This window comes from Vulpes lagopus, chromosome 7 (assembly GCF_018345385.1).
Source record: "Vulpes lagopus strain Blue_001 chromosome 7, ASM1834538v1, whole genome shotgun sequence".
Taxonomy (NCBI): domain Eukaryota; kingdom Metazoa; phylum Chordata; class Mammalia; order Carnivora; family Canidae; genus Vulpes; species Vulpes lagopus.
The window spans coordinates 1,965,218-1,976,483 of NC_054830.1; the positions used below are offsets into that span (position 1 = coordinate 1,965,218).

General features: G+C 62.6%; 1 protein-coding gene across 2 annotated transcripts; it reads left to right on the top strand.

Moving 5' to 3' along the window:
* Positions 1-534: 534 nt before the first annotated feature.
* TLE6 (TLE family member 6, subcortical maternal complex member) lies at positions 535-10,540 on the top strand. 2 transcript variants are annotated; one of them, XM_041764434.1, is made up of 16 exons: positions 551-805; positions 1,493-1,548; positions 1,934-1,979; positions 3,150-3,191; positions 6,665-6,727; positions 6,819-7,089; positions 7,187-7,209; positions 7,465-7,525; positions 7,606-7,718; positions 7,810-7,847; positions 8,430-8,682; positions 8,766-9,016; positions 9,247-9,388; positions 9,777-9,927; positions 10,080-10,156; positions 10,310-10,540. In XM_041764434.1, exons 1-16 carry the CDS (start codon positions 737-739, stop codon positions 10,412-10,414), a joined length of 1,761 nt encoding a protein of 586 aa, XP_041620368.1. In that variant the 5' UTR covers positions 551-736; the 3' UTR covers positions 10,415-10,540. The 2 variants fall into 2 exon arrangements, 1 of the variants encoding a protein (XP_041620368.1); XR_005989115.1 differs by lacking the exon at positions 9,777-9,927 and having other exon boundaries at positions 535-805; positions 10,310-10,449.
* The last annotated feature ends 726 nt before the right edge of the window (positions 10,541-11,266 follow it).

Here is an 11,266-nt window from a genome sequence, read left to right on the forward strand (position 1 = left end):
CGGGGCCGGGGCGGGCGGGGGCGGGGCCTGGGCGGGCCGGGCCGGGTCAAAGGGCCCCGGGAGGAGGGGAGACGCGGAGGGGTGTTCTCTCCGGGTCTGAACTTGGTTGACCCCTGCAGCTTCGTCCCCGGGTACTGGGCCTCTATCCTGGGGGTGGGGGAGTAGGAGGGCGGGCCTCCGGGAGGACCTCCGCGCCCTGGGCCCGGGAGGCCGCTGAGGGCCAGAAGCCAAGCAATAAAGGGACTTAGGGCCGGAGGAGTGCCTGGGGTGGAGAGAGGTCTCTTTCCTCCTGCCTGAGAAATCCCTCCTAATTCACCTGGCCGACTCTTACTCATCCCTCAAAACCCTTTCCCAATGATGTTTACCCAGGCTCTGGGAAGTTGTCTCAACACTAAGGCTGAGTTTTAGCGTCCTTCCCCGGGGTCCCCAGCGGTGACAGCTCCTGGCAGGGAGTGTAAGTGTTTGGCACCGTCAACGTCCACCTCCTGGAATGACGCTCCTATGAGTTGGGGCTGGTGGAGGCAGCAGAGTTTGACAAATGAACAAAGGGCATAGGGCATGCAGTGGGGTGCCCGAAATCAGGGAGAGGGCTTGGGATCCAGGCCTGGGGCCTGCAGGGGAGGCCAGGGGTGGGGTGGGGTCAGTTCTGCCCCTGGCTGCCCGGCCTTCTGCCCTCAGGGACCTGCCATCTCTCCTTGGGAGTTCCAGGCTAAAGTCCTTTGGCTACTGCCCGAAGATGACCTCTTGGGACCGTTTCAGCCGCCAGCAGCACCCTCCAAGGATGAGGAGGCCTCCGGGAACTTTGGTGAGGAGAGTATTAACTGCGGGGGAAGGGGGCTCAGCTCAGACCTCGCTCTCCTGCTCCTGAGGGAGGGACACGGGCCGGTGGCCAGGCCTTTGGCTGGGGCCGCTGGCCCATCATACCTACTGACAGGTGCCAGGCCACTTTCTTTTTAAATTGAACCTGCTTCTCATCACGCAGGTGATCAAACACATGCCTACGTCTCCGGTTAATACTTTAGGAACAGAAGCCCCTCCTCCTCCAGAGAGGACCCTTTACAGTAGTTGAGGCCGGGGTGGGCGACCTTTCTCTCTCAAGGGCTCTCCAGAGAGTCTGTATTTGAGACTTTAGGCCAAGAGGCAAAACGGGAGAAACTCCGTGGGGACTTAAGTAACCAGAGAAAGCAAATTCCCTTCAGGTTTGGGTTTTTGCTTTTTATGATTTTATTTATTTGAAAGAGAGCGAGAAACAGAGAGAGCAGGAGTGGGAGGAGGGGCAGAGGGAGAAGCTGACTCCCCGCTGAGCAGGGAGCCCACGTGGGGCTGGATCCTGAGATCACGGTGCTCTCCTGACTGAGCCCCCCCAGGTGCCCCTCCCTGCAGGTTTTAGGCGGGTCCCAGCCCACCCTCTGGGGGGCTGATTGGAAATGTGGCCTGAGGGTGGGAGAGCGGGAGGCGGGGGTTCATCTACAGCCTCCTCTGACCTTCCCAGGCTCCTGAACTGAACTACCACGGTGTCCTGGGTCAGCTCCGAGAGCAGTTCCCCAGGTGAGGGTGGCTCTCAGGGGCCCGCGTGGAGGGGGAGAGACTCCCACCTGGTCTCTGGGTGGCCCAGCAGCCCCTGGTCCAAATGACGGAACTTAGTAACAAAGAGCCTTATTGGAGCCTGAAGCAAAAGGAAAGAAGCACCATTACCAATCCGGGCCTTCATTTGAATTTTCCAGTTGTCCTTGTGTTGTTTAGCATGAATTTTTTTGCACCGATTATAGGTTTAAAAACATTGCAGGGAAACGGCATCTCTGATGCCGCTTTGGGGTGGCTCCGTGGAGGGGTGCACAGGGGCCAGGCCTAGGTGGGGTAGTTCTGGCTCGGGTTCTGGGGAGGGGTCTTGAGGGCTCTTCTTCGGTTGCTTCCCCCCCCCCCGCCCCCACAGGTTATCCCCTCACCTGGCAGCGCAGGTGGACAGCATGTACCACACGGTGAGCCACCCCGGGCAGCCCCCAGGAGCCGGGCTTGGGGACACAGTCTCCTCCACTTGTTTCTGCTTCCTTGGGGCAAGCAAGGTCACCCGTGCAGGCCAGCTTCTCCAGGAGCGTTTTTCCTCATGTGTGCACACCTCGATGCCAAAGCTAGACATTCCATATTTAAAGGAAGGGTTTCTTTGGCTGACCACTCATCATCGAGGGATAGGTAACAGGAGCCCCTGCTCATGAGGAGTATATGCGCTGGTGTGGTGCTGGTCTTCTAGAACCTTCCGCAACGATGGGAATGTTCTATACCAACAGTACCCAATATGACATCCACTGGCTGCTTGTGGCTGTTGAGAACTTGTAAAGAACCGATTTTTTTTTTTTAAGATTTTACTTATTTATTCGAGAGAGAGCAACGGAAAGAGAGCACAAGCAGGGGTGAGAGGGAGAAGCAGACCCTGAGATCATGACCTGAGCCGAAGGCAGATGCTTAACTGACTGAGCTCCGCAGGTGCCCCAGGAACTGAATTTTTAACTTGATTAAATTTAAATAGCCACACTTGACTAGTGGCTAGCTCCACGGACAGGGCACCCCCAGGGCGAGGAGAGAGATAAGAAAGTAGAGAAACGGGCTTCACAAATTGTAACCTCTATAGAGGAGACAGAAGATAATGGGATGGAGTGGTACAGATACTGAGCTAAGCTAGTCAGGAAGGGCTAGTCAGGAAGGGCTTCTTGGAAGAAGTGGTGTTCACAGGGAGATGTGGAAGATAAGGAGGTCCTGCCATCCCAGAGAGAGTGGGGAAGGGGATTCCGAACAGAGGCACAGCCTGTGCAAAGGCCCTGGGGCAGGACTGGCCTTGGTCTGTTGGAGGAATAGGCAAGGGGGCCAGTGTGGTTGGAGCAGAAGGTGGAGGGGAGGAGCTGGGAGCAGGTGTGCAGGGCCTTGTGGCTGTGGGGTCTTTGTACTTCACGTGGAGAATGAAATCCGAGGGTCTCCTTGATTCGCTTCCACTCCGTGTGGTAGGTCACCTCCTTTTTGATGAGTGTAGTGACCAGAGAGGTAGAGCAGCTTTGCGGAGTCGCACAGTTAGGGAGAAGCATGCTCGCCATTCGACTCCTTGCTCTCGTCCACTTGCGACAGCCACCTCCGGGTGCAATCCTTGCTGTTCCTTGCAGCTCCAGAAGGTGCGGCAGGATCTCCAGGAACATCACCGGCAGGTGAGTGAGTAACCAGGAGCTGGGGGTATGGCTGGTCCTCCCTGAAAGGTAGAGGGGAGGGGGGAGCGCGGTGACAGTTGTCAGGACTGCAGGGAAGGTTTGGGGTTTTCCGCAAAAGAGGTGGGAGCCCTGGCGGGCTGTGGGCAGAGAGGGAGCGGGGATCGGTGGATGGATCTCTCCCTGCCATGCGCACGTGCACATGCACGCGCGCACACACACACCCACCCCCTACCCCTACCCCTACCCCTACCCCTACCCCTACCCCTTCCTGGTGCATCTCGGTCCGTCCATCCATCCTCATCCTCGTCCTCGAGGCTCTTCCCTCCTGGCCTGCTTCCTGGGTCCCTGCGTGGCTCCCATGAGGCCAGGGGCCTTCCCAGCACGTTGCAGGTCAGCTGCTTCCGCTCTGAAGGGCCTGCTCCGTGCCAGGCACACCCGGATTACAGTCTTCCGTGTGTCTGCGAGTTCTCAAGGGCCTGGATCACACGTGAGCGGGGGCGGGGGTGGGCCCAGCTCCCCGCACAGGGCGCCGGCCCAAGCTGAAGCACGTCCTCCACTCCCGCCCGTCCTCCCGCCACCTGGCCCCTGTCTCCTGGGTGCTGGCAGGACTTTCCGCCTGTGCCAGATGTGACTGGCAGGAGGCCAGGACCGTGTCTGCAACTTAGCAGGGCCTGGGGTGGGCAGTGCAGGGAGCAGGGAGGGACGGATCCAGAGTGATGGGGGCCGGGGGGGCAGGAAGCAACCAGAACACGGTTATTCATTCAACAGATATTTATCCATCACCTTCTTGCCAAGTGCTGTTGTAGGCGCCAGGGAAATTGCAGAGAAGGACACAGACCAACTTCTGCCCTTGGGGTGGCGGGAGCTTGGTAAACAGGAGTGTCAGATGGTGAAGGCTGGACAAGGTGCAGGACGGATTAGAGCGGCCCTAGGGGACTCCTGGGAGGGGGCAGGGGTGGGAAGTCTTGCTGAGGAGGTGACATCTGAGCAAACTTGAAGGCGACCAGAGAGGTCTGGGATGGGAGGACTGGAATAGAGGGCGCGGCCCATGCAAAGGTCCTGGGGTAAGACAGCCCCACTGCCGCCCAGTGTGTTGGAGAACAGAGGAGGCCCTGTGGCTGGAGCAGCGTGAGGAGAGGAGGACAAGGAGGGGGCAGGGCAGGTGCTCAGGAGCATGATGAGAGCCCCACAGGGGCTGTGGGCAGAGGGGGGGCACCTGACTTGGGCTCACGGGCCCTGGAGGATGGGTGAGCTGCTGGGCGCTGAGAGGCTTTGGCGGTAAGGGATCAGGATGTGGATGATCCCGACAGCACTTGCTGAGCGTCAGGATGTGAGGGGACAGGACCCCAAGTAGCTGCTGTTGAAGCCAGGAGCCCAGAGAGGCCCCTGTGTCCCCGCAGCCCCCCCCCTGCTCCCCAGGGAGGGCCCAGCCGGCAGGGGGGAGCAGCGCTTTTCACGCTGAGTGCATTCAAGTGCCAGTAAATTGCGCATTAACGAGCCAGGGCGAACGGGGGAAGGCTCCCCTGGGCCTGTGCGCGGGAGGGAGGCCCCGCTGGGGAACCATCACCACCGCCTGCCGCCCCTGGAGGGGACCAGCCAGGACGGGGGCTCAGAGAGGGGTCCCTGCTGCCTGCCCGGCCCCCCCCTCGCCGTCCTGCCTGCCCGCCCGCACCAGCCCAGGCTGCCCGTGGAAGCAGGTTGACGCCGCCTGGCCCCCCTTCCCCCCCATTCCTCCGGACTTGGGAAATTGGCTTTGCTTCCCGGGGCCTCTGTTTTCTCTCTCGTCTGCAAACTGGGAATGCCCGGAGCTGCCGCGAGACAGGACCGACCGCGTCGCCCTGGTCATTCTTTCTTGGTGAAGCACATGTTTTCCCAGGATCGGGGAGTCCGCCTGGGGCCAGGCAAGTGTGGGCCACTAGGTGTCTGCCACGGAGGGGTGTGCATCGACGAGGCCCAGGGACACCACTTTTTTGGGGTGCCGTAGGCCAAGACCAGACCTGCGCTGGCTTCTCCGGTAGCCACGGGGCACGTGTGGTTGTTTAAACTGAAGTTGACCGTAAACAAGTGGCCCCAGCCACGTTTCCGGGGCTCGGCAGCCGCGTGAAGCCAGCAGCTACTGCATCAGTCAGGGCCAGGGCGCGGCGATCGCTAAATATAGCTGCACACGCACGTTCCCAGGGAGCTCTTTATCAGGCCAAGGAGATGGGTGTCCCCGCTCTGAATTCTTAGGAGCACTGGCCAAGAGGCTCCAGCCTCGCCGGGCACCTGCCAGGGACTGCTCCTCTGGGTACCTGGGCCACCCACATCCGCAGCCACCAGCCCGACGTGGCTGTTGAGCACTTGAGTGGGGCTGGAGAAACTGCGTTTTTATCTTATTTAAGATTTTCTTTCTTATTTATTTGAGAAAGAAAGAGCATGAGCAGAGGGAGAGGGAGAAGCAGGGAGCCCGACGTGGGGCTCGATCCCAGGACCCTGGGGGTCATGACCTGAGCTGAAGGCAGATACTTCACAGGCTGAGCCACTGGGCACCGCCCCCCCCCCCCCCCCCCCCCCCCGCCTCCAAATTTAGTGGGACTTAACTTTCTGTGGCTGGTAGCTGCGTGCAGGGCAGGAGGGGCTCCGGGCACAGCTCGTAGCTGTGGCAGAGGAGGGAGCCCGTATCCTAAAAGGATGGGCAGATGGGAGCCTGCTGGTAGTGGGAGGAGGGAACCTGGATCCCGCAGCCCCTTTCAGGCCCAGGGAACCTGTTCACTTAAATTTGGAATTCCTGGTAGTCCTGTGGCCTGACGTTTAAGCACAGAGTGACGTTACGTGACCCTTCACAGGGCCCCCTCTTGTCCCGTTGCCCGCCCCCCTCCCTAGGAGGTAATCACTGGTTTCTTCGTATCCTTCCAACACCTGGCAAATTTGCGTGTCCCCGCACAGAGGGACAGACAGGCAAACGGAATCGGCTCCTCGAAGCCATTGTAAGCAGGGTGGTGTGGAGGCTTTACTTTTCTTTTCTTTTTTTAAGATTTTATTTATTTGTAAGAGATACAGAGAGAGAGGCAGAGACGCAGGTCTCTGAGAGAGCCCAATGCAGGACTCATCCGCCCTGAGCCCAAGGCAGATGCTCAACCACTGGGCCCCCCAGGTGTCCCTGAGGCTTTAGTTTTCAAGCAACCTAAGAAAAGCAGCTGGAACAGGAACCCAGACCTGACGGTACTCGGTACCCCCCTGCGAATGATGACCGGCGGTTAGGGTTAGGGTTAGGGTTAGGGTTAGCTGCTGAGTCCTGGGTGCTGGGAAGTTGCTTCGCACTCTGTGTAGGGGGCAGGGCTCACGAATCCACGAATCCACCCAAAACACGCTCAAGGCAGGCAGCGTGTCCCCATTTCACGTGCAGGACGAGATCTGTGCCCAGGCCGTCCCCACCCAAGGAAGGCCTAGCTGGGCTGTGTCATGTGTCATCTCCACCCCACCCACCCCCCCAGGCAGAAAGCTTCCTGCGGACCATGGAGATCTGGAGCGGGCCTCCGGGCTTGCAGCCAGGGGAGGTGGGTGCCTGGGCCCTCGGGAGGGAGGGGACCAGCTGGGAGCACGGGGCACGTCCTCCCGGCCCTCACCACCGTGTGCTTGTGCCACCAGGTGAGCCAGGGCCCCTCGGGTGTGCAGGCCGAGCGGGGCTCCTGGGGGCCGGCGAGCCCCAAGGCTTCCCCGCACCCCGGGGCCCCTGCTGCTCCATCCCCCAGGCCCCCGCGGCCGCGCTTGTCAGACGCCACGGCCACAGGGTCACCGCACTGGCCCAGGCGGCCCTCCTGGGACTCCGAGCCCCGCTTCTGGCAGGATGTTCTGACCGAGCAGCTGTGGCAGGTCTTTGCAGGGACCCACGAGGAGGGGGACCAGCCACGGCACCGGCGTGAGTGTCCCCGGGAGTGGGAGGCCTGGGGCGACCTAGGGCTGCTTGGGGGGCAGCACCACTGAACCTCCTACCGGCTTCCCCTCCGTCGGCACAGGGACAGGACCGGCGCTGGGCCCGGTGAGTGACCCCGCGGTCCCCGGAGGGGGGCTCCTGGCTGCTGGGATCCAGGTCCACGGCTCTGGTCCCGAGCCCTGGACGCCCTTAGAGGACCCGGGACTGTGCCCCGAGCCTGCAGCTCCACCTGTACAGGACTTGGGGCCTGTTCACGCATCTCGTCTACGCCGCCTTGGCCTCCGCAAGGCCTTCTGTGTCCACGACTGACCCGGGGCAGGTCCTTTGGTCGGAACTGATCGCCCCCAATGCCCGTGGCAGGAGAGTCAGGACCCAGGGCCACACCCCCCGGGACTGGAACCACGTACCGAAGACCCTCTGGGTAATCCCAGCGTGGGGGGCGCCGGGGGCAGCCGGCCCCGGGGACTCCACACCTGCCACTCACCCCTCATCTCTGCCCAGCTGCCAGCCCCCCCACGGCCTCCCCCAGCCCCCCCAGCTCCCCCGAGGGCTCCCGGGAAGGGAGCGCAGAGCCGGGCACCGGAGCCGAGGGCGTGTTCTCCCGCGTGGCCCAGGTGAGGCCCCATTCCACGTGGCAGGCTCCCCGAGGGCTGAGGACAGGGGCGCGGGGAGCTGGCATGGCTCAGCGGACCCTGGACCCCACAGGAGCCTGCTGGGAGAGCCTGTCCGTTCCTGAAGCCCATGTGAGTCTCTGTGCTGTCCCCTCTCCTCTGTACCCCATCCCAGGCGGAGAGGGCACCGGACATGCGGGTGTCTCCTCCTTCCCCACCACCGTGGGCAGTGCTCTGTCCCCAGAGCTCAGGGGTCTGGGTAGAAACGTGCTGCTCTGGCTGCACTCAGGCTGTGCCTCCCCACATAACCGGCTCTGGGTCCCAGGGATCTGGGGAAAGAACTCCCGTGGAAAGACGGTGTTAGAGCTGCATGTGGAAGTCCCAACCTTGTGGTCTGAGGCTGGGGGAGCCCCGACAAGGACAGGGACGCTTCCTGGAGGGAAGGGGCATGACGGTTAGGATCTTGCCGGATCAGTAGGAGTTTGCTAGGATGAGGCAACGCCTTCCCAGTGGGAGTGATGTTTGGTTATATGGAAGGGAGAATACTTGAAGGGGCATGGGTGCCCCCTGGGGGAAGCCCGGTGTAGTCGGGGAAACAAGGCCTGAGAAGGAACCCCAAATCTGAAAGATGAAGCTCTTCAGGCTCAGGGGGTGCCCCCTCTGGGCAGAGAGGCTCGCATGTAAGCTGGTGACCCCGCGGCCTCCCCTCCCAAGACTCTGGGACCCTGAGGACTTCGAGGACACGTGGAGGAGACCGGACGCCTTGCCCTGGCAGTCCAAGAAGTCAGCCCTCCCCCACCGAGCCCAGAAGATGCGGACGCTCCGGCACGGGGAGCCGGTGCTGGCCACGGCCGTCAGCAGCTTCATGCGCCACGCCTTCACCTGCGGCCGGGGCGGCGTCAAAGTGTGGAGCCTGGTGGGCCAGGGGCTGGAGGACAGGTGTCCTGAGAGCCACCTGGGTGTTCAGGTGAGGGAGGGGCTGGCTCGTGGGAGCAGGAGGGGCTCCCGCTGCGGAGGAAGTTCACCGGCCTCCGCCCTCGGCCTCCGCAGACCCACCGGGCCTACCTGCGCACCTGCCTGCTGTCCTCAGACAGCACGACCCTGCTGACGGGCGGCCACAACCTGGCCAGCGTGAGCGTGTGGGACCTGACCGCGCCCTCCCTGCACGTGAGCCGGGAGCTGCCCTGCGTGGGGCTCACCTGCCAGGCCCTGGCCTCCAGCCCCAGGGACAGCCTGGCCTTCGCCGGCTTCACTGACGGCACGGTCAGGATCTGGGACCTGCGGGACCAGAGCGTGGTCAGGTGAGGCCCGGGGCGGGCGGGCTCATCCTGAAAGCCCCTGCCTGCTTACGTTTGCACCCCAGGGAGCTGAAGGCCAGACTTCAGGTTCTGGCGGGGTTTTTTCCAAGCCCAGTAGTGGCTCTTAAGGTCTGCCTCTGTTTCTCCATCTGTCACCTGGGTGTGATGGAGCACGTGGTATTCCCACGGCTCATTCTGAGCCCTGATGCCCTCCTGACACCCCTTCTGGCCAGGGACCTGCCGGGCCACCCGCCTGGAGCCAAGAGCATTGCTGTCAAAGAGCAGAACATCTGGACAGGGGGTCTGGACACCTGTCTGCGGTGCTGGGACCTGAGGACCACCAGAGAGCCCCTCGAATACCAGTTCGAGTCTCAGGTATGCAGCTGGGATGGGCCGTGCACTAAAGCAGGAGGTGTGGATATTGCAGGAATGGGGTAGCGGGACCCCAGGTCTCTGGTGTTGGGAGTCCTAGGGTGGTGAGAAATGTCATCCCCACCACACCCCCCAGCTGCCCGGGGCCCCCAATGACATGGGACACTTCCATACTCTGTATCGGGCGCGCATAGCTAATAATCCCTGAGGTAGAGAGCACCAAACCACTTTGCAGATGGGCAGACTGAGGCTGAGAGGTACAAAGTTGCCTGTCAGGGCCTCGGAAGCCAGGAAGCTGGCAGGCGGTCCGCCCCCACGCAGGGTCCCTGTGCCCCTGTCCACCTCCCGGTCCAGGACCTGACGGGCCTCTTCCCTGCCGCCCGCTCCCCAGATCATGAGCCTGTCCCCCAGCCCCCAGGAGGACTGGGTGCTGGTGGGCACAGCCAACGGCCAGCAGTGGCTGCAGCCCACCCGAGGCGGCCAGAAGCACAGGGTGGGGTGTAAGGACGGCATCATCCTGGGTCTCAAGTTCTCCCCACTCGGTGAGCGGCCAGGAGCAGGCGGGGGAGTCCTCCCGGCGCCCCCACCCCCAGCGCCCCTCATCAGCAGAATCCACCCAGCGATGCTCCCCCCCAGGCCGTGAGGGGGGCGGGGCCCTGCCCTCAGCCGCCAGGTGTCCCCTCCCCCCTTCCAGGCCAGTGGTGGGTGAGCGTTGGCACCGACGACCTGCTCGGCATCTACGGCATGCCCGCGGGGACCCTGGTGTTCCAGGTACGGCAGGGGCCATGGGGGGCCGTGCTCGGCTCCTGTGCTGAGTGCAGGGTCCTGAAGCAAAGGCCCCGGGGCGGGGGGCCCAGGCGTGAACTGATGGGGAGGTTGGGGCGGGGAACCCCCTCAGCGCATCCCGGCCTCCCGCCTTCCCAGGTGCCCGAGGCTACCTCCATCCTGTGCTGCGATGTGTCCCCCAACAACCGCCTGATTGTCACGGGGTCCAAGGCCCACGCCTCGGTGTACCAGCTCACCTACTGAGGGCCCCGGCGCTGGCGTCTGCACCCTGGATCCTTTTTTTTTTTTTTTGTCTTTTTTCCCTAACAAGGTGGAGGCGTCGTGGTGGGTGGGCCGGGTGTCTTTCCCTTTGCACGACTGGGCCGGCGATCTTTGTCGCCTGTAATAAAGCAACTGGAAAACGCAGAGGGGTCTGTCGTGCAGCCCTTGCCGGGCCCTGCTGTGTAGAGAGGTCTGGAAGGACTTGGCCAGCTGGGTCTCCGCCTCGAGTCCACATTCCCTGAGCACCCCCTCAAAGCCGCTGACCTCCCTGCTGTTGGGAGTAGGGGTGGGTATGGACCACTCCTTCCTGTCCCGGTGAGCTGATCCCCCCTCACCCCTCCCGGATGGGGGTTCCCACCCAGGGACGGATGGGGTCCTTCACCCTCCCGAGAGCCCTGCTGCAGTAGGTGGGTGCATCTCACCTCGGAGTGGACCTAACCCCGGGGGGGCACATGGCAACATCTGTGAACTGGAGCCGTCATTGTGACTTTGGGGGGGAGGTGGCGTGCCTGGCATCGAGTGAGTGGGGAGAGAGTAGTTGACAGCAGTCGCTCGCCGGCTGGCTTCTCCTCCCCCACTCCCTGGGGGGCTTTCACAGCCTTTGCTGGCCCTGTCCCTCCGGGATAAGCGTCCCCGATGGTGCCAACAGGTCTGCTTTCCTTGCCCAGAGAAACTCTCCTCTGCGAAACTCCCCGGAGTGTGACGGGCTTCCCCCAGGGACCCTGCCATCTCCACCCAGGAGGTCCCCAGCAGTGTCCCTGCTTCACCACGGCCCCCCCACGGGCAGCTCCCTCCACAGGAGCTTCCAGAACCTAGACCTGAGGCCGGCCCCGC